General features: G+C 38.2%; 1 protein-coding gene across 3 annotated transcripts in view; it reads left to right on the forward strand.

Annotated features, from left to right (window-relative positions):
* The window catches only part of ADAMTSL1 (ADAMTS like 1), a 1,125,968-nt gene that overhangs the window by 341,700 nt on the left and 757,522 nt on the right, over positions 1-26,746 (forward strand). For all 3 annotated transcript variants that reach the window (XM_058301906.1, XM_058301907.2, XM_071216754.1), the window contains one exon: positions 14,297-14,416. In XM_058301906.1, coding sequence (XP_058157889.1) covers positions 14,297-14,416 — 120 coding nt within the window. The remainder of the gene's footprint in view (positions 1-14,296; positions 14,417-26,746) is intronic.

Here is a 26,746-nt window from a genome sequence, read left to right on the forward strand (position 1 = left end):
CTGACTCTTAGAGAGCTGAAAAGAATCCCAGGGCAAGAAGTCAGAGAGAGAAGAAAAGATGCTCATGGACAGAGTCCTGAGGATGACCTGTAGGTAGTGGGTGGGAAGAGCAAGATGAGTCACCAGATGAGAAACCCAAGGAATTGCCAGAGATAGGATCATTCTCAATGATTATATAGAGCAAGGGAAATAGAATTTCAAGAAAGAGGATCTGCCCATCAGGGCTTGATAAATGAGAGCAAGTGGATAGAAGAGGGTCTTGGGGAATGTAGAGAGAGCAAAGTGGTGATGACAGAAGTTAAAATCTAAGGAGCAATGGATGGGAAGGAAGTAAAAGATGTGGGTGAAGTTCAAGAAGTTAATGAGAGGAAAGAGGAAAGCAAGTTTCCTTTCAGAAGCAGCCCTTCAAGTTCTTGAAGACAGTTCTCCCATCTTTGCATCTCTTCCCTTTCTCAGGCGAAATGCCCTTAATGAATTCAGCTGATTGATATATGTTGTCATTTGCTTTCCAGACATTCACTGTAATGTTTTCTTTATTCAGGACTTTTTGGTTTGTCAGTTGTCTGGCCTTCTTAACGTTTGTCATCTATAAATTAACTCATGTTCTGGTCTTCTGATCATAGGAAGCTATCAACTGTTTTGTTTTCTATACTGTGTATATTCTTTTTACTGCATGTCATGTTTAACTTAGCCGTGTTGTGCTGTCATTGAGTTTGCAGTCAACTATGATTCCATATTATCCATATCTGGTACTTACCATCTATTTGGGTAGACAACACAAAAAGGGGAAAGGGACACTGGATCCATGAGGTAGAAAGGGCATGGGGCAGGCATCAGGAGGTCTACTCTTAGTCTGAACTCTAACACTTATTAGATATATGCTTTTGGGAGAGTCAGTTTACTTCTTTCTGGGATGTGGAAGGAGCTAGAGTGAATGATTTCTAAGTTTCTAACTCTAAATGTCTGAAATTAGTAACTGATACAATGTTCTTTATTAACTTATTAAGAAATTTCTAGAACTCAACCTTGTACCAAGCACTGCTACACTTTCAGGATATGGTAGTGAACAGGACAGAGGAGGTCGTAATCCATGGAGCTTACAGTGACATTTTGAGTCTGAAAAGTCTTTGGTTAAATGCAGGAAAGAATGGATGAGGGCAAAAGACTCGGAGAGTGCTTTCAAATCATTACCAGCCAAAAGGACCATGGAATGGCAGCAGTTTTCAGAATGATTAATTATGTCTCTGCATTTGGAATGATACCAAGAAATAATCACTTTATATCATTACATAATTATCAAAATTATGAGTGGAATAGCATGGTGAACAAGAGAATAGAAGTGTATAGCATTGAAACATTTTCCAGGGATCTAGGGCTTAAAAGTACTACAGTCACTAATATGGCAATGCCTAGATTTGATGTTATCTATCTTAAGCATAAAATTAGTGAAGCATACAAAGAAATTCTATTAATAACAGCAGGCAATCTTGCATTTTATAACATGACACACAAAATCAGAGTCTTTTCCTTATTAGGAGCCTACCAAAAGTTCGTTCTTCTCTTACAGACTGTCAGCTAGAAATCAGCACCTACTATGATCTCAAAATTCCATTTTCAACACAGCTATGGATAAGCTAGAAGGCAAACATGGGCTAAGAAGAGGAATATCTCCTTTCCCCTGTAACATGTGCACCTATGCACCTGGATGTTTTAGTTACCAATCGCTATGTGATAAACTAACCAAAAACTCAGTGGCTTAAAACAACTGTTGTTATTACCCCTCACAATTTTGTTAATTGAGCTCAACTGGATGATTTTTCTTTTCCATGTGACATCTGCTGGGGTTGCAGTCATCTGGGGACTTGACTCTACTGGAATGTCCAAGATTGTTTATTCACACATCTGGTGCCTTTGTAGGGACAGCTGGAAGATGAGCTCAGCTGGGACATTGGAACATCTGGGTCTTTGTATATATGGGTCTTAGGACTTCTATTCCATGTGATCTCTCTACTTGGTCACTTCATGTGGTCTCTTCAGGTTGGTGGCTAGATTTCATACTTGGTGGTTCAGGACTACCCAAAACACAAAAGTGAATGTTACCTATTCTTCTTAATGCTTAGAGCCCTAAATTGTCATAATATGATTTCTGTTTCATTCTATTGGTTAAAGCAAATCACAGGTCCAACTCAGATACACTGTGGGAAGAGGCTACATAGGACATGAATACCATGGCTGGTTATTATTCCTGGCCACTTGAAAAGTACATAAAGTGGACACCATAAAAAACTAGACCTGGCTGAATATGATCTGGCACCACTGAGCTTGATTAACATAGATTAGAAAATGTGGAAATGTATTCGAATACTGACTTTTTATTAATTGTTCTTTTAGCACAAACCCAGATGTGGATATTGAAAATTGGTAGTAAAAGATTATTTTAAGTAATTTCATGTTAAAGAAGAGAGGCAGGATTATGTATATGTATATACGTATTTGTGTAATTGCTGTTCCTAAGGCTATTCTGTCAACAATTCATAAAGGGCTCACATTATTGAAAGAATCCCTCTACTGAGTAACAAATCTGAGTAATAGTCACCATGCTCATTTAAGCATTTCCCTTTTCTTTGATATCCAAGTCTCCGAGATTAGACCAAGCTTAGATGAATTCTAAGAGGCTCCTCAGTACCTCATGCAGCAGACCCCATCTTCGATCAGATGTTAAGAGTCATATTGGGATTCCTGCTATTCATACAAACATCCATATATGTGTATGCACTCACATGTATACATGTACATAGGTAAATACATGTACATATACACGCATGTGCCTATAAAGTGATTTCCTTCCCATATGAAGATCATGCTTCTTTAATGGTAACAAAATAGCATAAATATAAAAGACTGAAAAATAACTATACCAAAATATATTCAGCATTCCACTTCTCTTCCCCCGAGGAAATATGGGCTGAGTTTCAGATATAACTTGGTTGTTGAGAGACAACAAAACTTCTGGGGAGCCAGCTGCCATCTGAGTGAAGTACACTGAGAGTGACAGGAATGGGTGAGGAGGAAAGAGTGGACATTGAAGAATGCTTGCTATGCCTCAAGTATGAACCTCTCCCCTTCCTTGGCATTTTTGTTGTTGTTGAGATATTGAGTAAATATTTAAATTCTTTAACTTACATGTACAATTTAAATATTGATATATATATTTCCCAACTTGTGTTAACAGCTTTAAAGACTCGGCCATGGGTTATGTGTGTGTGGTGGGAGGGAGGGGGGAGGGCGGTAAGCTCAGAAGTCTGAGTCACACTACTGATACTATTAAAGCACTGTTCATGGAATTGTGCTTTGAGTATTTTTTTAAAAGGAGATTTGAATTTACATGGATTCAAACTATCATCTCCTGTTTTTGGCTCTGAAATCACTGGCACATGTTGGTGAGACTTCTAGCCAGGAACAAGAGAAACTTCTAGAGGGTTTGAAACAGTACAAACTAACTTGCCCACACAACTATTTACTTATTACCTTAAGTCTTGTTTATAATTAAAGCCATTGAGCTAAGTGGGTATGGTGAATATCTGTGTGTCAATGTGCCTTTCAGTGATGGGGGGAAAGGAACGGGGAACGAGAGCATGGTGGTGAACCTGGAGTCAGATAAAGGCAGGATTACAGGGGCAGAATCAGAGCTGTCTCTCATCTACCAGTTCTGAGAGTTATTTCCCAATATTGGAGGGAATAACTGTAACAGATATGCAGAGAGAGCAGAGAGAAGCCTATCAGCCTGCTCCCACCATTTCCTTGGCATCACAAAGACTGGTGGCCTTTTTGGTCTGTGTAGGGTTGGTGAATTGAAAATATTAGATCTATTCCAACTGGATTTGAGTCAAGAAAAGAAGAGAAGCGCTGCTAGTTCAGATCCTTCCAGAAGCAGATGCCAAGATAGGATTAGAAATTAAAGAGATTTATTTGGGGAAACACCTTGGGGATGGCGCATTTAAGTGAGCCAGAGAAGTCTAGGAGTGCCCTCAGAGTGTAATACAGGTCTGAGCCCTGTGAAGGAGAGAGGCAAGGGAGGAAGGTTGGATAGGAAATTTCTGACTGCAGCACATGCTAAGAAAGTTTTGGCTAGACAGTAGAGAGTCCTCCAGTATCTCTCAGGAATGAATCAACCTTGGTGTCCCTGTTATTGCTCAGTTACTGGCTGGGAACAGCCCATAGAGAAACATGGCCTTGAGGCAAATTAGGAAAGAGATTTGGAGTGCAGCACCTGGAGCTGTCTGTTGGTTGTACTCCCTGCAGCAGGAGATCTGGGTGGTGCATCTCTGAGTGCCAAAGGAAGTAATAAAATGAAGCAGGAGTGAAGGAAGAAATTTCCACCCTAATTAATCTTCAACTAGATTCACAATATGAGTGGTGCCCTGACTTCCAATTCTCCTCATCTAAGTGACTCAATATAGAAATGCCTAGACAATAATGTTGATCTATACAAACTTTTTCGCCAAATATACAATCAACAAAGGTTGATTTCTCTCACTGCATATGCATATAGACATTTTCATATTCTTCTTTCATTTTTTCCTTTATCTCCATATTCTGCTCTAACTGCTCAACTCTCTCCCTTAATTCTTGGCATTGAATGAGTATTTCACTTTGCATGTAAGATTTAAAGCATACATATAAACACACACACATACATATGATTTGAAAGGCATTATCTATTTCTCCTTTTTATTAAGAGTTGACAATGTACCATAACCCTAGGAATAGAACATGAACGCCCCCACCTTTATTCCATCGTGTATGTTCTTCTGTTGACTAAACATAGATCTGAATCCCAGCTGTCATTACCCATGCTTTCTGAATCAGACCGTTTTTAGAACTATGAAAATTGCACCCTGTTCCCCTCTTGAGGAATGGGTAGAGTACGTTTTAAAATATTTGAGAAGGAAGAAGAGAATTGTCTATCTGTGTTTGAGAAAGCTTCTGCTTAGAGTGATTTTGGTATTCTGCCATCTTATATGTGTCAAGGGAGATGTCTCAAAACCCACCTCTCTATCTGACCCCTAGAAAGAGGATTCAAGTCCCCTCTCCTCTGAAAAGATAAGAGCTTTGTGAAGATGATCTCAGAAATTCTTTCTAGCACTTCCTTTGCAGGGCTATGTTCATAACAAGTTACAGAAATGACTGTTTATGGATCAAGGCTACATTACACACTATACATACCCTCTGATGGAGTTTCTTTTACTAATTTTTAGAGGGTAATGTTCTCTACAAAATTATGTTTCTATCCTTTTTAAAGGATCCTTGTCTTGGCAAGCTTGATATTTACTTTGAAATAGATATATATTTTAAACCTGACATTTTTCCCACATAAAATTTATTGCTAAGGTAATGGATTTTCTTTTCATTGGGGCAGATCTTTAAATTCAGCTATATCTGGTGACCTTGCCTCAAATCATGTTATGGCTGTTTCTCTAAATCAGACCTGAACTTAGTTGGGACATCCAAGAATTATGAGGCCCAGTTGAACATTTTGGGCCAACACATTCCATCTTACTTCTTTCACTCTAACCTTTTAGCAATTATCTTCACAATCCTTAGAAATGGTAATTAAAGTTGATAGAACAACCAGAATATTGAAATGTTTTTAAGCCCCAAACTCCAGGTATATAAATGCCAGTGTTTTAAACATGGATAGAAGAATGCTTTTATTATCTTATCTCCCACACCAATCTTCTTGGCGATCATATTTAACTTTTGCTTCAGGGAGTAGAACCCTGCTAATCAGCTCACGTAGTTGGCAACCATTAGCTGGGGACACCTGAAGCTGCTTCAAGACTCATTTTCTTTGCTAGATAAACCTGCAATAGCAAGTATAGATAGGTATACCATCAGCACAGAGACCCTGCCTAAAAAGATTGTCACCCAACTACACAACAACCAAAAATAATTCCAGAGATAAACAGATGGTTTTCTAAGTGGACCCTTTCAACACTGAAAGCAGTTTATTTAGAGATGCTTCCTCCCTGATCTCTCTATAAATGTCTGGTTCATTGCAAAGCTGGCTAGACTTTTGGGTGACTTGAAGTATGTGCACACACAGTCACTGATTCTCATGCATGGTATGCTGATTGAATCTCTTCTGATTAATGACTATGAGTTTGGAGATATTTATAAATATTACTTTGGTATATATTCTCATAAACCTCCCAAATACTTCTGTTGCATTATGAAGAGGGCATTTCTTTAATCTTCTTAAGATTGTATACTCATGATTGTCTCCTAGTCTTTACAAATCCTCTTCATACATTTCCCCATCTCACTGTATTTGAATATTTCAACCAGGGAAGGGGCCACAGATATTAATGGAAAGGGAGCCACAGAGGTAGACTTGATTTTTTTTAATGGCACTTTGGTCCATTAGACTAGCCCTATTGTTGCCAGATTTTCTCTAGGTTCTTGACTATGTTACAGAAAAAGAATTTTAAGTACATGCCAGTTCAGTTAGGCAGAAAAATGGTAGTAAGTAACAGATTAAGGGTCCCAGGTATACTTGCAGATTAGTCCAGGCAGAGAAAGGAAAAGGGCTAAAAAGTGGTAAAAAGGCTGATTTATAGACTACAAACTCCCATTACAGAGTACAAATCTCCTTTACAGATTACAGATCCCTAGGTCTACTCACACACTAATCTGGGCCAAGAAAGAAAGGGCAAAAACAGACTGATTTAGTATCTATGCTTGCTTTTTAAACCATTAATTATTCTGCCCCTTTTTAATACTTGGGGGAGGAGTCCCAGTTGTTTGCTGTTTTGATTGGTTACCCCACCCATCAATTTCCCCAGGGGACCCAATGGCGAGGCCACTTGAGAATATCCAGGACTTTTCCTTGATCTCAGACGAAATCCCGTTTCCAATGGGGAATTCTCATGAGGTTCTTCCAGCAGCCATCTTGAACAGTCTTTCCTTCAGGGAGAGAGTTCCCATGGCCACGTGTTTTATGGCTGCAGTTTTCTACCAGGCTCCAGATTCGTCTTTTCATTCCCTAAACTAGCCGGCCTCAGGAACAGTCTGTTGAACCATTAATTCCCTTCCAATATCAGGAAACCTTGTTTATCACCAAATGCCATTTCCTAATATGAGGCAAATTCAATTTGTTACTGAATGGCAGGATCTTTAAGAAAGTTAAAAAGAGACATATTTATTTGTATTTACAACCCACTTCTTAGGAAATTTAGATAATTTAAAAAAATTGTTTTGGACTATTCGCATTTTTGGCTTAGTCTCTGCAAATTTTTCAGGATTATTCATCTTTTGACTCAATTTCCTTCAAACCGGAAGTTATTTATAATTTCAAATTAAGGGCAGGTGTTCCGTTTCTTCCCTTGGTGTCAGGCTCACTTGGACTTTTAGGAATAGGTGGTGATAAAATGAGTTGGCAGGGCTTGATTTGGACTCTGGGTTCCTGTAAGTTCTCATCATTCCCTCTTTTGCCTAACACTGATTCTCAGAACTAGAGCTAGAGATATTTTTTGTCTCCAAGATAAGTTTCTATTCAGTTATTTATTTCATAAACATTTGAGTGGCCCCTTGTGCTAAGAGCTCATAATCCTGACACCAAATTTCATAATCCACTGGTATTTAAATATAGGTGTGTTTTCAGATAACATAGTGGCCCAGTCACTCAAGTTGTTTAAACTATGATTATAATCTACTGAGAATTTATAGCTTCACTATCTTAATTCTTAGTAAATTGTGAGTCAAAATAGGGGTCTAAATGTAGTTTACAAAATCTCTTTTGTAGGAAGAAAATTAACAGCCTGATTTTCAGTGCGACATTTTAGAAGTAAACTTGAAACCTAAATCTTACCCATGGGGCATAAACTTGGCTGCTTTTCAGTTTTCACAGATAAAATGAAAGAAAAAGAACAATAAATGATCATTCGAGGACATGTTTGTATGTTTGTACTTCTACTGTTTCTACTGTCCATCCTCCCAGCCTAGAAGTAAATACAAATAGCAGTCTCACCCCATGTTGTAAGAGCATGCCACCCGCTGTTTCTTGTAATCTGCCATAATCTGCTCCCATCATAAACATTAAATTTCTGTAGATATTACAGTTCTCAAATATATGAACTTGTTGCTCTGTACTTTAGCTCTCCAAATTCTAGTCAGAGCTCACAGAGAAAACTTGTAAAAAGTGGGAATATCTGAGGGGAGATTTTTATCTTTTCTTATACCAAACATGGTTAATGATGAGCAGACAAGACAAAATATTAACTTGTATTTTCAGGAATTACTAAAAGTAAGGTCAAATAGAACAACAACTAGGTTAGGATGCAAGAGAGTGTGAAGAAGACGACAAAAGTATACTGTTGACATAGTTTGAGTTCCCAAAGACAAATGCAAAAGATTTTCTGATTAGTCAATTACTTTTATTTTGTTTTGAGTTTTAAACTACCTTTAACTCCTTTTCTCTTTAAAGGAGTGGGGAATCCTTAGTTTCCTATATTTCCCATGGCACTTTCCAAAATCTATCACCCAGCTCCATTAGACAGAATGTATATCAACAATAAATTTCTTCCAAGTCTTCCTGGAAAGAAGATTCTATTCTGGATATTGGTTACTTGTACATTCTTAGGTTCTCTAAGGAGTCCTTGAGGGTGCCAGTGATCAGAAATAGGGGCCAATGCTGGAAGCAGGAATTCAGACTGGAATAGGAGGGGCAATTCTCAACACAAGTATGAATTCTAACACATCACAATCCTCCCACTTCCTGGAAAGCAGTCCTGTGATCCATAGAAACAGATCAGTGTCTGAGTGATGTTGACTCGTTCCCTACCCCATTGCTGTGGGTGTGAATCCTGGGTTGGGATCCAACAGTCTTGAGTTTTTAAGACATCCCTCTGGTGCCTAATCTTAACATAGCCATGCACACAATTCCTCCAGATCTAATGTTTCTGTTTGCCTACCTATAAAACTAACACCATGGAACCATAGAATACAATGGGGTGCTGGTTTTGATGCATTTTTATGATATATTAACTAACTGCAAGGTGAGTTTTGACATATCAGATGTAAAGTAACCATATTTTCTAAATCAAAATTCAGAATATCTGGTCTGACCATGGAAAATAGAATTTTAAAAATCTGAGTTATCCTGAAAAATTTCAAGCTAGAGTCTGCATTTTGTTGAATTCTGGGGCTGGGGATTCAGAACTCAGGGTCCTCAGGGAACCAATTGTCTGTAATAAGTGAGATGTTATGCTGCCATAAATGTGTTTTCATATTTGGGTTTTATTAAAACTAATAGAAGCAAGCCTAAAAAGAAAAATCAGCATAAGTTTGGGTTTTCCTGCATTATTTTCCATTGACATAAATGGGCTCTTAGAGATGAATCCATGCTACATGTTAAATATCAGTGCTCTTCAGGGTTCTTACCTCAGCATTCATAGATTCCCACTCTCCACATGTTCCCTTGGCAAGCTTATTCATGCTGTCAAGTACTCCCTACCCCTCTTTGTTGCCAATACTCATTATCCCAGCCCAGCTCTCTTTCCTGTTGCCAAACTCTTCTCTCTCTGCCCAGGGAACCTCAAATGCCACTTCTCTGGAACCAAACCTGTCTTCTGACCCATATACTTGCCTCCCTCCTGTATTTCCAATTTTGTTCAATATACTACTATCTCCCTGCTCTGCTGCTCAAATTGAGGTAGAAAATGTAGATAAAGCCTAAGATGTATCCCTGCATTCAGTTGATCACCAAATACAGTGATCCTTTTCTTCCCTGCCAGCCTGTCAGGGCTTCATAAGTTCCCATCTGGGTAATTGCAGTGGTAGTCACCTTGTCTCTAGTCTTACCCATTTCCAGTCTGTCCCCCTCACAGTCTCCAGAATGCTCTTCTGAAACCACAAGTCCAGGCAAGAATTTGCTGCTTAAATCTATCCATGACTTTCAGATACTATGGGGGAAAAATCCATATTCATGATATAGACTCTCTACAAATTCAGTCCCATTACTTCCCATCAAGCTCCCCACACACATTCCAAGTTATACTACTTAGAAAACACCAGACAAAATAAGATGTCTCAAGCCTAAATGCCTTTTGCCCAACTCTTCCCTCTTCCTTGAACACCTCTTCCCACTTCCTTGTTCACTGGTAAATCCCCATTCTTCCTTTCCAATGTAAAGCCTATCATAACTTCCTGGCAGAGGTAAGCACCCTTACTCTGTATTCACATAGAATCCTGTGCTTACTTACAATTTTTCATGATATTATTTAGGGTAGTTTAACCACCGTAACAAATAGTCTCTAAAGCATTTAAAGGTTCAAACACAGTTGAAAGTTTCTCCTTACCACTTAGTAGTGTAAAGTAAGTAAACAGGTCATGGGATGGCCTTCCTGCTAGTAGTCATTCAGGTAGCAAGGGTGTTTAGAGGCTCTGTCACTTCTCATAATTGGCTCCAAGATTGCCCTTAGATTGTGACCATTCCAAACATATCTGAAGGGGAAAGGAGCATGGAGGAGGGCATGTAGAAGATTATTTTGAGTCAGGCCTGGTTATAGCATACATTCCATCCACCAGCTAGAGGCAGTTTCAGGCCACCCACCCCTAACTGCAAGGGAGGCTGGGAAGTGTATTCTAGGTGTGTATCCAAGAAGAAAAGAAAGTGGCTTTTAGTGAGCAGCTAACAGTCTCTGCCACATCCATTAGATGTACTCATTAGAAGGAGGTGTCCTGAAAGGAAGAACTGTGTCTTATAGTGAAGGTCCTGGCACTTGGTAGGATTTTAGTAAATGTGTTTTATATACATATGAACGAATGAAGAATGAGAGAGTGAAAATAAGACTTTGGAATTAATGCTTTTAAAAAACAGCTTGAAATATGTTTAGAGGTATAAGATTTATATATTTATATACCTTGATATCTTTTTTTCATTCTAACAGTGTTTCTAAAACACACAAAAATAAAATTATCATCATCCATGGTTGATAGATATATTCAAAACTAACTTGATATTCATCAAATTAATTTGGGGATTTTAAATTGCATAATTAATAGTAGTGTTCATGGATAGAGATTAAATTAGAAGCAGATATCTGCAAGATATCCAGAAGGGGGTATGGTAATAATTATATTCATTTAATGTGTTTATTCTTATCTATTCTCAGGGTTAAATTGAATTTTAGTTTGATTAAGACCTTCTGCCTTGGTACACATGAAAGTATTTGATGAGTCAAGCATCTTGGTAAGAATTATGAGACATAAAATGTCCACATTCTTGGGAAATACAAACAGGCAGAAACTCTTAAACAAACATACAGTTATGATTGAGAATTAAAGTATAAACCAAATGGACAAAGTGTTCCTTCACTGGTGTGAGCATTAGCAAGTATTTAGTCTTTATATTTGACATATCACTGTCACTTTTGAAAGATGTTTATTTTTGCCTACTTCTTTAAGCAGTTTGACAAGAGAAAAAGTTTTCCACAGATACAAAAGTATTCACAAAGAAAATACACCACAAAATGGCCACAAAATATCGAAGAGCCTGGGAGATGGATAAGAATATGGAGGATGATATCCCCTGAGAGAGAGCGTGGAAATAGATGAGATTTAGTTCTGGCCTCATTCTGGGAAAGAACCATGGCATCAGGAAATGTGACCACCATCTTAGAGATTAGAATTCAAATGACTTTGGGTTTTCAGAGAAATGATACAGAAATTTTAAGATTCAGTAGCGACATTAGTCCTTTAGGGAAAAAAAAAGGGGGGGAGCATTCAACTGAAACAGTTGAATCACGTCTTGAAGGTGAGTGAGATATCAGTGTCTTCTGGGAACTGAAGAATGTCCACAGTACTAGATCAGTGCAAGCCTTTGCAGATTACATTGAGTATATAATTTATTTAGCTGTGATTCGAACAATAGTAAGTGACTGAGAGTTTTAAGGTGAAGTCATCACTGGTTAGGCATGTATTGTAGAAGAGTGCTCTTTTAGTGTGAAGACTGACTTGGAAGGAGTAAAATCAGAGATAGGGCTACTGTTAGAAGACAGTTTCAACAATTTAAGTAAAGAAGGTGATGGCCAAAATAAGGGGGTGGGAATGGAGGTAGATGGATTAAAAAAACAGATATGAGATAAAAGCAATGGACTTGGTAATTGATTGCTTGGGTAAAGAGGGAGAGGGAGAAGTCAAGCATGTTTTGAAAGATGAAATACAGGATCATGAGCAGGCTTTGTGGGGAAGGAAAAAATTATGAGTTCCATTTCATATTAATTTTGAGGTACCTGTTGAACTCATTTTATGATATCTGGAGCTCAAAGATGAGACATGAGCTGTAGCTATAGATTTGGAGACTATTAGCATAAAGTTGGTAACTAAAGCCCAATAAGTCAAGGCCATTGCCTGGGAAGGGCATGTAGAGAAGGAAGAACTGAGGCCCCAGAACAGAACTCAGCATCTAGGAAATGGAAAAGACAAAGGAGACCTGCAATAATGATTGAAGAGAAGTGACAAGAGAGATGGGAGGAAAACAGAAGAGTGGGTATTGAGGAAGCCAGTGGGAGAGAATGGTTCAATGCATAGTCAACATTGTACATCTGAAAAGTCTAGTAAAATAAAAATGGAGGAAACTTAAGCCACAGGAGGAATCTTTAGTCAAATTAATAAAACACTTTTGGTGAATTTTTAAGATAGTGTCCAATTTTCAGTGGGTTAAGAGAAGAGGGAAGGGGGAGAAAAAATAAATAAGTAGAAGGGGAAGAATGATGACACTGAATATAAACAACTTGTATAAGAACTTTCCTGTGGAAGAGGAAGGGAGAGACAGGAACAAATGGGGCCATAATTTGGGGGCAAGTTTTGTTGTTCTGGTTTTGACATTTGGGGGAAAAATGGCCACAAAATGTTGAAGAGCCTGGGAGAGAATGGATAAGAATAGGGAGGATGATATCCACTGAGAGAGAGCATGGAAATAGATCTGTTGAAGGTTTGAGGAGAGATAGGAAAGTTTTAAATCTTCAGAGTTGAGAACATGAAGTAAAGTTGTTTAAATAAATACAGAAAGAGAGAAGGCAAATCATGGACTGTTTGAATTAATTACAGATTTACACTGCAGTGTGATTATTCACACGTGCCCTTAGCGACCCAGATGTAAGTGTCATGCCAAGAAGATGCATAATTCGATTTTTCCAGCTTTTGGGTTTTTCCAGACTATAATATATGGTTGGTTTATGTTTCCATTTGGTTTCCCAGGGCCCTTATCCCATCAGTGTCTGCTAAACTGGGTTGCCCACCTGGTGGCTGTTTAGACTCTGGTCCCTGGTAGAAGATGTAGGTCTCTGGAGGGAGTCTTGGGAATCAAAGGCACATTTTTTAGGCTATTAGGAAAGTCCTATGGGAGGTTTCCATGGTCAGAGCCTGGTCTCTAAGCACTGATTGCTATTTAGCAGCTGCCCGTGTTCTGGGAGGCTGGGTAAATTGATTATTCTTTGAACATGTATATACATAGGGGTCACTTAATAATTTGTTCCCCATCAGAGTGTCCTAGAGTAGCTCAGTAGCAAAATGACACAATGGAAAGATAAGGATTTGGGAGTCAGACTTGTAATTTGAGTGCTGATTTCAATGCTTACTAACTTGGCAGATTCCTGAAACCCTTGTGCTAGTTCCTAATTTGTAAAGTGTGACTAATGACAAACACCTCACCTCACCAGGCTGTTGCTTGATAACATGTGTAAAGAACTTGGTATGTGACAAGCTCCCGATAAAAGTTCTCCAATACCTCCTTTCAGAGAAGCGAAAGTGCATTTGGTTGTGAAGCACTCGAATAACCCAGAAAGTCAGTTCTGGGCCCAAGCCAGCTCCTCCTTATCTGGTAGATACTTAACAGGACATCAGTTGTGCAGATCTGCTGTCCAGGGGTGGAGTTCCAGTGGGTCCAAGACCCTTGCTGGCACATCCATTATCAACAGCTTGATGGAATGAGTCTGGCCACCTTGGACCTGGCCTAGAAGATAGCCTACCATCACTACATTTTGACATTGTACACTAGTCATTAAGAGGCGCCAAATTAGCTGGGGACTTTCTTGGCATCCATCAGAGGAGCCACATGCCAGAATGTTCTGGTGGCTCTCGCATTAATATATATTTGTCTGTGTTGTTTTTGATTGCTCTAATCAGGCTTGAAATGAATCCAAGAGGTTTCTACAACTCAGAGACACTAATCCTTCAGTGCCCTTTCCCTCCCAGGTGCTGTCTGAGGCTTAACTCAGCTATTTTCTTTCTCTAGGTATGTGGAGACCAAAGCCAAGGTGCCGTTTTCCTGCGGGAATTTACACTGATTCGAAGAGAGAGCCTTCATGATGATTTCCTGTCTGACCTCTTGAATAGTCACAAAACTGAAGACTCGGTACAGTGCCTCTTCTGTTTACTCATAGAAACACAGAGGTTCAATTGCTGCTTCCGGTTGGTTGTGATGGTTGTATTTAGCCAATCTGAAGGGAATTTGATTTTGGCAAATCTGAGAGGTGGTCTCTCATATCCACAAGGAGAAGGAGGAAACAAAGTGATAGGACAGTGGTGAACAGACAGTACAGTGCAGGGGCAATTTTCTCGTGTTTCCTATGTCTGGCATGCTTTAAACATTTATTCCAGTGTTAAAGTTTGTTTGGGGCAGCATGTGGTAGAGTCACATCAAAGTACTGATGTTTTGCCAGCAAGCCTGAATATGAAATGGTAATAATTTAAATGAGTGAAGGAAAAAGGAGATTTATAAGTAAAGCCCAAATGGCTTGAAGGGTCAGTGGAAATTGCACCATCTTTCTATCCTGGATTCTTTGTGGATATTTTTACTTCAAAGTGTTAGTCATATTTATTTTATGAAAGTTTGTTTCTCTGGTGGTGGTTTTGAAAAAAAGTAAAAAAAAAAAAAAAAAGGAGTCCTCAAATGGAAACAAATAGTATAGTTGACTGGAAATGCAAGTTACAGACCCCTCTCTCCTTGCAAAGCCAACCATGATGTGTTGTGCTTCCTTATACTTTGTTGGGAGAATTGATTCAACTACTTCTGAAAGTTCTAGATGTGGTTCTGTGTGTGGTGACAGCCTTGTGCTCCGGAGTAGACAAACTGGAAGGAGAGGATGCTGTGTGCACTGGCTGACAGTATGTCTTGTTAAATCATAAAATGGTAGGATCAGAGAAAATAGTGCCCTGGCATAAGCAAACACACAGGTGGCTTTATTTTCTCCCTCCTCCATCTGGCCTTCTCACTGCCCTCTTTTGAAATTGCGTTCGTTGAATATTGTTTCACATGCTCTTCTTCCAGACACTGCGTAAATCTGCTCTCTCAGTAGCCACTTAACAGAGCTCTGCCTTCATGAGAGACATTCGCATCCTTCTCAAAGCGTGAACTCTGGAGGATGCAGGAACACTGGCAGATGTTTCCAAGGGTACCATAATTATTTTACATATGGTTGTTGTGTAGTTTTACTCTCAGGAAGGTCTAGAAATGCAGACCCTACCTTTTAAACTTCCTTCATTTGCTTGGGTTTTCTTGTGATCTACTGTGGTACATATCATCACTACCTCAGTTTTATTACTCCTTCCCGTGGATGGTGTCTTGTGACTTTTTAAAAAATTTCTTCCCATTTGATATTATGCAAAACCTGAAATATGCCGATTCATTCTGGATTCAGCTTTGCAAGGTCCTGACAATTGCTTTGTGGAGACTACAGGCAATCTTCATAAGCAAACCTAAGTATTTGATCATTTACACCATAAAGGAAACTGATTAATAGAAACTAATTATGAACACAATGGGATTGTTACAGTGGTTCCACTAAAAAAAAATCTTGTCACTTGGCAAGCAGCGCAGAGTTTCAAGAGCATTGTTTTTTACCTGGTATTACATCCATTTCCATCATAATGAAAACTGTGCATGCTGCCTCATTTCCTTGCATGCACTGAGGCCATAAGTAATTGAGTGGGTGGAAGCATTTAATCAGAAAGAGGAAAACTGACCAACAAAGGCAGTCAGAGCTGAGGTTACAGGAGAAAATGTGAAGGAAAAGAAAGATCAAATCTTCCTAAATACCAGAAGCTAACTGAGCCTCTGAGTAAGTTTGTGAAATTCTAACACTTCTGTAGAAGGTGTGTCTCTACACCTGAGGACATCTGGCCCTTGGGATATAAAACTTTAAAAGTGTAACTTTTATTTTCTAAATCAACTTTAAAAGATGAATTATCCTAATCTTCATGGGTTGGCCAAGGGAAAAAATTCCAACCTGAGTTGCTGCTCTCTGGTATTAATGGCCAGAAAAGTGGAAATCCTTTCATGCCCAGTATTTATGAATGTCTGTCACATTGGGAGGAGGCTTCTCAGCAGAATGTGAGCATCATCAACAAGAAACCTTCTTGGAATAGGTCACAAAACCCACTTAAAGGCAGATGGGTGAGAGAGGAAAAATGGTTGACAATATATCTTGCTCATATAATTTAGTAGCCTTGAAGACATATATGCACAAACCTCCTCTGCCAAATGAGTAGCTCTGCTGCTTGGGTCAGGATGGACCCATGTTGATTTCTGCCACCCTAGCCTCCAGCCCAGCACTTGGGTATGAAAAGCGCTCTGCATTTGTTGAAGAAGAAAGCCCACTGATCATTTTTCTCAGTTTTCCTTTTGTTACCATTTTATATGGAAAACACTCTCAGAACGTGGTCACTGAATATTTGTGAAAAATACTTCATCAGTATGAAACCCCTTCTAAATGCAAGGTATTTGTGTTAAAATAGTATAACTGACTTCAGTGTTTAATGAGGTCATAAAAGAATATTTGGGATGATCTTCCTTGTGTCCTTTGAAACCAGTGTATAGATTTAAAATAAATAAGGTGAATTCAGGGGCATTTGCCCACTGGAAATTTATAGCTGTAGAAGTAAGAAACATCCTAAATATGTATCATATTGTTGTGGAGAGGGAGAAGTCAGTGTACACGGTATTGAAGGCCAGGACGGGAGAAGCTGAGAAGGAAGATTTATTACGACTGGCCGGACTCGATGGACTCCTGTCCTAATAAAAACCAAGCCCCAAATAGGATTTTAGGGTTCCTTTTATACAGAGGATGTAGGAGTGGGGAGTCAAACGGTGCTTATATGCAAAAGGACCTTTTGTTAGTTTCTTAGAGTTTTAAGTATTTTATCTGAGTATTAGATAGGTTTTGAATTAACACATCCTCTCCAGGTAAGCTTGAATTAACACATTTAGATTATACACACAGCTCAGGTTATTTATGAAGGAACCCACAGCTCCCCTCCCCCCCCCCACACCCCATATCAATATTTTGGACAGAAATAGCATTAATTTTAGGAGAAGCTTTGTCACACTGGTGGGTAAATTATTGCTCTTTATATACCTGTACTTTTTCTTGTGCTACACACTTTCTTTACTAGGCACATTTTCTCCCTTCCAAATAATTTTTGGAAACCTGAAATGCCTGGCTTATTCTGACATATTTGTGAAACTCCATCTAAATGCTTAGATTACTTTGGCCATTTATGACCATTGAGTAACATTTCCTCAGCTCCTTTCAACCAGGGCATATTGGCATAAATTGAACTTTTTGTCATTCCCCACCCCCCAAATGATTGATTGATTTATTGCTGTTATGCTGCATTATAGCAAAATAGCTTCTAATTATTTATTCAACATGAATTGACTTTTACATTGCATCAGACAAACTTTCTAGCCAGCTTTCTCTCAAAGGGCTAACTCCATTCAGCACACTTTGAAAAGCAATCTAAGTGAGCCATTTGTCTCCAATCCACAGCAGGCAATGAAACTTCTAAACATTGCCTGCAGCTCCCCCATGTATGTGATTTGCATTGTTTGCAGAGAAGAAATAGGATGTTTGTCAAGGACTGTTATTCATTATTCGGTAGGAGAATAGTTTGAATTGTCAGGCAGATACAAACTCAGGATAATAATTAACGTGAAATTCATTACAGAATGACCGAATGTTTTTTCTTATTAGTGCAAACTTCATTGATCTGTGGCTTTGTGGCTCACAAAGTAGTTTTTTCAGCCACCATTGTATCTTGGTAATAAAGAAAAGTTATTTAAATATTCACCCAATTGAGGATGGAGTGTAAAATAGTGTCTTTTGTGGAATAGAGGTGAACTTTCAGGAGAGGGTCCTCAGAAATGCCTATTTTAAACCACTGTGTGTGAAAAGATAGAATTCGTTTTTCAGGTCAAGTCAGTAATTTGCTGAAGCTCAACTAAAACAGCAAATGCAATTTATTAAAAATTGTTCTGCTTTAACGAAATTAGTTTTTCTCCCTCGATTAGATGTGGGGTAAGGAGTTGTGGAGCAGGGGTGGGAGCTTCAATGTTATTTTTGTGAACTGAAAAATTAATCTAACCAACACATACATACTTAAGTAAAATGAAATTTAACTATTTCCATGTGTTCTTGAGGTGCCCCTACCCGCCTTCATGGGTGAGGAAATATTAGAATTTAAGTGCTAACACCTGACAATAATAACTAAAATTTGCTTAATTATACTTCTCAGCTGGCTACTATTTCAGAGTAGGTAGGAGGCATAGTACAAGGAAGGCAGCAATATCCACAGTATTTCAATTACTAAGGCATCCAAGACCCATTTAGGCTTTTGTAGTCTAAGGTCATATGGTGCTCTTCTATGCCTCCATTAAAAAATCAGTCACATCATCCCAAATCTCTCAAGATTAAGGAATGAACAAACATAAGAGAGGAGTATAACCACAGATCAAAGTAGATTTATTATTGCTATAGTAATTACATTAATGGAAGAATTTGTAACATAGATATAAAGATAGTAGTTGCCAGGGGTTCAGAAAGGAGGGGCAGGGACGAATAGGTGGAACACAAGGCATACTTAGGGCAGTGAAATCATTTTGTGCAAAATGGTAATGATGGACACATGATATTATATATTTATCAAAGCCTGTAAACCTGTACAGCACAATCTGTAGACCATAATGTAAACTGTAGACTTTGGTTAGTAGCAGTGCTTCGTTATTGGTTCATCATTTGTAACAAATTTGCCTCACCAATGTTAAGACGTTAAGAAATAGGAGAAACTGTGTGTGTGTGAATGTGTGTGTGTGTGTGGGGGGGTGGTTATGGGAATTCCCTATACCTTGGTGTAATTTCTCTGTAAATGTAAATCTAAAACTCTAAAAATGAAGTTTATTGTTACCAAAAAAATCATTCATAAGAATGAGACCTGGATGGCTAATAAGCATATAAAGAGATGTATAGTCTTACTGGTCATCAGGGATTTACAAATTAAAAGAACAAGGAGATGGCATTTTACACCCATCAGATTGGCACAAAATTAAAAGATCTGATTAAGGCAAATTCAGTGAGGAAGGAATATAATAAGAAACACTCCTATACTGCTGGTGGGAGTGTAATTTGGTCTAACTGCTTTAAAGAGCCATTTGGCAATGTCTATAAAGTTTAATAAATGCATATTCTACACCCCAGCAATTTTACTTTATAAATACACCTAGAGTAACCCAAATATATTCAATGAAGTATTGAAGATTATTGCTTAAAATTTAAAGAAAATCTTAAATATCCAAGCAAATAAATGATAAATGAATAAATAACCTATGGTTTATTCATACAATAAAATGCTATACAATCAATTAAAATAAGTAATTAGATCAATATGTATTAATATGAATAAATCTCAAAAGTAAATGTTGAAGGGTTAATGATACCATTTAACAATGTGACACAATTTATTTCCATTTTTAAATTACATAAATCTTTACTAGATGTTGTTTTTGGAAACTTGTTATGTAACAGGTCTGAAAAACGTATGTGAGAAAGATATATTCCAAGTTTTAATATTGGTTACTCCCTGGATAGGGAAGGAAGGGGAGTGGGGAATCAGATTTGGGAAGTGTACATATACACTTTAACCATATCTATAATATTTTACTTAATGGCTAGTGGTTACATGAATGTTTGCTTTATTATTCAGTTGCACTTTTGTGATTGAAATATTTCATAATGCATGCATTCTAAGAAAGGACACTGTCTGACACATAGCACAAAATTAATGCTGTTTTATTAGCAGTGATTGAACTGGCAAGTCATTAAATCAAAAAGTGGCAGAGTTCTATGCCCAAGATTTAATATATACACTATTCACATTTTGCCTTACAATATAATTAAGGAAGAATCAAAGTATGACAGAGAGACACAAGATTGCGAGGTTCCCTATCAGTTCATGAACTGCAAATCTAGTAAATAATGTCAGAATGATGAATCTCAGTTTTTAAGAAAAGGGACTAATTTTTTTGTACTTGACCTTTAGAATTAACTGAAAAAGCCATTATCCTTCAAGAAAAATTAGATTCTTTTTCTTTATCAAGTCCTAACTTCCTTAGAGTTTATACAATTTCTATCTATTATTTATGAGATGTTCAACATTTTCTAGGATTCTGTCTTTTACTACAAACAACCAATACATGTCAGAATTAATTACCTAAAAGACACTGGGAGTAATAAAATGTGAAGCATTAAAAATCCCAAGGCTAATACAACAACTTTTAAGATCAAGCAACCTCTCAAATATAAAACATTACCTTGTTAAAAAAATTAGCCTTAGTAGGAAAAAGGAAAGATGTGAATTTCATGATTCTCTTTGGGTACATTTTCACGTTTCACTTGCATCATTGTGAGGCCTTCCCAAAGAGCATTTTTTCAGTAATGATGGCATTTCAATACTAAATAAATTCTTGCTAGACATGAACTCCAACTTTGTTCCTTTAAATTAGTATTCAAATTCATGAGATAGTCTCCACATACAATGATCTTTCAGTAAACTAGCACACTCTGGAAAGAATGTCAAATATCTTTAGTAAAAGTTATAAATGGAACTGAATATTTGCTTCTTAGTGGGAGTTTTTCTAATAAGCATATACTAAATCTATGGACTGCTATACTTACACCTCAGCAAATCACTTAGGACACCAAAAAATAATTAATTCTGTCTGTGTATTAAATGCCCTTGACATAGAGAGCTAGTTCACTTCACGGAGAGACAAATATCTTTCAGAGGAGTTCTTTAGTTGTTTAGGAGTTAGAGCTGAACCTGTCAGCCTGTGTGAAGAGTTTAAATTTCGGTCTTCAGTAGCCCGTTTTTGACTGTGTAGTGCATGTGGGACTTTTCCTTTAGAAGCTGAAGAGAGGAGTGACTGATAACTCCTTTAGTTGTTGGACAAAAACACTTGGCACCAAGTGTCTATACCATGCGTTCTTAACCTGGGATTCACGGACCCCCAAGGGATGTGAGGAAAGATTTCAGGGCATCCGTGAACTTGAATTGAAAAACATCAACTCAGCTAGATGTCCAACATAATATGCATGTTGCCTCGTCAAACACTACACCACAGTTCAATGCTCTTATGCAAGATAAGCAAGTCTGCATATTGACATGTCTTTAAAAGATAAACTTTAACTTTCCTATATTGTTGATGTATTTAGATGATCATTTAATGTGTTAAGAAAGAAACACATATGTATAGTATAGCCTATGTTTTTTTATTTTAGTAACTGTATTTCAATATATATAACTGATTTCCTTTGTAATTTTATTTTATGCGTTTGAAAACATTCTTGTGGGACGTCTTGGGAAAGGTATGATGTATTTATTAAATAATACACAGTGTAGTGTGGACTTAGAATGGTTTTTATTTTGTTGTAGCATGTTCTGAGTGCAGTGAATAACTACCTGCAAAAAGGTCAGTAAGGATGGCAGAGATGGCTTTATGATACCGTGGGAAAACTCGAATTTCTAAATGTTTGCTGAAAATGACCATTTGAACTGATGTTGAACTGTGTTAGGTTATCAGGTATTGAAATTAAGGGGAAATTGTAAAACGTAATTTCGAATAATCCTAAAATTTAATTTAAAGACATGCTGATATTGAGTGTCATAAAACTATCTGCCACTACATTCTGAGAAGGGGTCTGTGGTTTTCATCTGACTGGCAAAGGAGTCTGTGGAACAAAAAAGATTAAGAACCCCTGGTCTACACAGAGAGAGGCTGAATAGATTCTAGTAGTCAGCGGATAGCCTGATGGAATAGTGTGACTGAGAGTCAAATTTCTATGCTCTGATTTCAAAAACATGTGAGAGCACACTGAGAGTTGTGAGCAGGGGCAAATTTTTCTTTGTCGCAGCACATCCTCTCATAGTTCATTTTTAAGTTTTCTAAAATGGATAGATATGATGCTTTTTAAAGAATAGGTGCTTTTTCAAAGCAGGTGGAAACTTAGGCCTTTAAGCTGAGTTTGTAGTTAGGTTGGCCAACTGAAACAAAATAATAAAAAGGCATTTATTTACTAGACTGATATAATAGATGTCATTTTTTTAATACTAATTTGCGCACCCAATATCTCACGTTCCCTGATTGCTGATAGTAACTTTTAAGTATGAAGAAAACTTGTCATTTTTCTTTTCAATTTAAAGGAATAGTAACATTACTCAGAAAATTTGGGAAGGGGCACATTTTAGTTTCCTTTTGTGTTATCTTATTTAGTTTTAGTTCAACTTGATAACAGAGGAAAATGAACACTAAAAAAGAAGAATAAGGATTTGTATTACTTAAGTGTGTGTGTATATATATATAACTTTTGTTAAGAGAAAATATCTGTTATCTATTGTTAAATTTTATTACACACACCAAAAATATGGGATTCAATGTAAAGGTATCATTTATAGGGCCTAAAAACCCAAGGAGGAGTTGTGCTATTAGGTTGAGTTTTGTTTCCAACTGGCTGTGACTTTCTTTTCCTGACCTTTAAAATAAAAAATATTTAGCAGCCCTTTAATGCTGTATTTGTAATTCAACATTCAATGGAGACTTTATATTTTTCACAATTGCTATTTGTTAAACTTTTAAAATTTCCATTCAAAGGCTACTTTTATGTCAAAACCAATTTTGTGTTTCTGAAAAATCAGGTCTTCTTAACTATAGAAGACTCAGCTCCCTCCCTATTCTCAATTAAACACTAACAATTGCATATTCATTCTACATTTTTTTAACTTTTTAATTTTTATTTTTAAAGAAGCTTCAGATCACATAAATGTTACATCAGAAATATAGGGGATTCCCAAATACCCCACCCTCTACCCCTCCCACACTTTCCCACATTAATAATGCTCCAGTCTTCCATTACTGTGATACATCTTTTACAATTGATGAATGCATATTGAAGCATTGCTACAAACAATGGACTATAATTTACATTATGGTTTATACTTTGTGGCGCACAGTTTTATAGATTTTGACAAAATGTATAATGGCTTCTATCTGTCATTGTAATGTCATGCAGGATAATTCCAATGTCCCAGAAATACCCTTACATTACACCTTTTTTCTCTCCCTAGCCTCAGAACCTCTGTTGTCCACTGCCTTTATATCAATGTTACAAGTTCTTCCATTGCTAGAATAATGTCTACTTTGGTCCATACCTTCATTCCCCCCGTATGTTTGTTCATTCCTCAATCTTGAGGATTTGGGGATGGTGAAGTCTACTCCATTTCTGGTTGAAAGGGGGCTTAGATCCCATGGGGTAGATGGATGGAACTGTCTTGCTTGCAGTTGGAGATACTCTCTGATCCTTGGGATGGGCTCTGTGCTCATCATCCTTTTGTTAGTTGTCTTCGGTGAGTCCAATGAACTGGAGAGTAGGTGTTGGCTGCAATTCTGCTGGGATTCAGGGCTCCTCTGGCCATATGAACAGACCAAGGATTTAAGTCTCTGGGACATGTATTTGACAAGTACAGTGCTAAAAGAGCTATGAGTAGGGAAATTATAAATGAGTCTAACTCTGTTACACTATAACTCTGTTACTATTCCAAAGTAAGGCTACTGACAGGGTGCTGAATTCCTGAGATTATCTGCCCTGCCTATAGTGTTTAGATGTCTCTAGAGCCCTCAGGAGCCATGCTGTTTGAAGCAATATTTACTGTGGCAGCAATGAGATCCTGCTGAGAGGTGCATAAGGGTAACCTCTGGAGTGACCTCCCAACTCATTTTGAAATCTAATTGCCATAAACACTCATTTGTATTTAATATTTCCCCTTTTTACTTAAGGTCTTTTTTCAGATGCATTGCTAGTTGGCACTTAGTAATAATCCCTTGGTGCCAGGGAGGCTCATCCTCAGGAGTCATGCCCCACACCAGGGGGGAAGGTAGTGCATTTATATGCTGAGTTTGGCTTAGAAGGAGAACATATTTGAGAAATAAGGGGGCTTTCAGTAGGTAACTCTTAGGCTATATGTAATACTAGGCTAAGTATTAATTTCACAATTTAGAGTTCATAAATACAACCATCAATATCAAGACCCTGGCATATTGGTCTGTCTTCCTTCACTGGGCATTGACCATTTACTCAGGAGATCCTTGCTGCTGTATTAGAGAGTGCAGCAGAACTCCCTAGGATGGGAAATCAATATTCTTTCAGTTATTGTGTGGGTCTCCTCCCACTGAGACAATGTTCCATGACCACTTGAACATATTCCTATGCCATAGAGGCATACCCCAGGTGTACCCCTCCCCACACATCCACCACTGATACCCTGCACCGTGATTCTCCTCTGCCACAATTGTGACCCTTCTGTAATCCAAAACCTACCCAAGAACAAAGCCAAACATTTTTTTAAAATAAGAAAATATAATAAAGAATAGCAGGGAAACGGACTTTGGCCCAGTGGTTAGGGCGTCCGTCTACCATATGGGAGGTCCGCGGTTCAAACCCCGGGCCTCCTTGACCCGTGTGGAGCTGGCCATGCGCAGTGCTGATGCGCGCAAGGAGTGCCGTGCCACGCAAGGGTGTCCCCCGCGTGGGGGAGCCCCACGCGCAAGGAGTGCGCCCGTGAGGAAAGCCGCCCAGCGTGAAAAGAAAGAGCAGCCTGCCCAGGAATGGCGCCGCCCACACTTCCCGTGCCGCTGACGACAACAGAAGCGGACAAAGAAAGAAACAAGACGCAGCAAATAGACACCAAGAACAGACAACCAGGGGAGGGGGGGAAATTAAATAAATAAATAAATCTTTAAAAAAAAAAAAAAAGAATAGCAAATAAAATACAAAAATTAAAATAAAAAATAATATAATGAAAAAATGTTTTTCTTATGTCTTTCATCACCATAAGATCTGTTATATGTACAGTGACAGTATCTTCAGTATGTTTCCCAGTATCTTTTTTTTTTTCTTTTACTTTATTTTCAAAGATAGTTTAGGTTACTGAAAAGTCACAGAATATATAGTGGGTTCCCATATACTCAACTTCATCCCCCTCTCCCACTTTCTTGTATTATATAACATTTTACATGTGTATTGTACGTTTGTTACAGTTAATGTACAAATATTGAAACATCGTTATTAACCATGGTCAATAGTTTACATTATAGTTTATATTTTTCACTGCATATCTTTATAGGTTTTGACAAAATTTAAAATGGCCTGTATCCATGCAGAACAATTCCAATGCCCTAAAAACGGCCCCTGTTCCATTTATCTATTCTTCCCCTTCCCTCCCCTCGGAACCTATGATAACCACTAAGTTTCAATTTTTGAAGAATAAGATTCATAGTTACATCCAATAATACTGAGGACTTGATATAATGGTCTGTTTTCTTATATTAGGCACTGCCTATATTCTTGAGAGATTCTTGCCCCTCTAATTGAGAACATAGCAGGATTCCTCAGGATGAGAGTTAAATGTTTTCTTGTTTATTGTCATTCTACATTTATCTTTGCCAACATAATATTCCTAAAGCTCCTCTTTGCACTTCACACTATGGGTTCTTTTAGTTAAGTCTTTAAGTTCCTGGAAAGTCATGTTTCTCAAACGTGATTTAACACCAGAACCCTTCGTTTGGCCCCTACTTAACTCTAACCTTCTTTCTGACAACTTCCATGAAGTCCTATTTGCCTCCACTGGCTGATATACTCTTTGATCCCATATGGTGTGATCAGCTCAGAGCTTTGCTCACAGGGGCTCCTCTGCAGGAAAAGTCTTCCTTTGCTCTTATCTAGACCTTCCTTACACAGTCCAACCTGCTCCAAGCAGCTGCCCTTCATGCTGGTCCTCAGAGTGGGTGTTTCCCTCTAACCTCCTATGGTGCCCATGGTCTGGACTCCTAGAACCACCCTGAGCTCTGCCTTCTCAGACTGTCCAGAGGGCCCTACACAGATGTGGAGAGTCCTGGCCCAGTTCTCAGGGCAGTCCAGGATCAGGCTTCTACTCCATAAGCATGTACTGTCAAGATGGGAGTATCAGTACGAGCCTGGGAAAGAAGCAGGAATGCTGAGATATCAGAAGGTAGGACACGGGTGGAGGGGCTCAGAGGCAAGGAGGAGAAAAAGGCAAGTAAGGGTTTGGCTGGAGGTACCATGCACATAGTGGTGAAAAAAAAAAGTGCGCAGAGCAGAAATTAATTCCAAACCCATCTTGCAAGAATGTTGTCCATTTGTAGCAGCATCCCTGCTGAGACTGAGGCTCTCCTACCTTGCGTCATTATTTATCTTTTTTCATACACATAGACATAGACCATCTGTTTGGGCACAATCTTAATGAGGACTATGTTTGCAATAGGTTGTTTTCCCAGCACACAGAATGGAATCTTAGGCAAAGTAGTAGTAGTAGTGGTAATAATAGTAATACAACAACA

The sequence above is a fragment of the Dasypus novemcinctus genome, chromosome 8 (genome assembly GCF_030445035.2).
Source record: "Dasypus novemcinctus isolate mDasNov1 chromosome 8, mDasNov1.1.hap2, whole genome shotgun sequence".
Classification (NCBI taxonomy): Eukaryota; Metazoa; Chordata; class Mammalia; order Cingulata; family Dasypodidae; genus Dasypus; species Dasypus novemcinctus.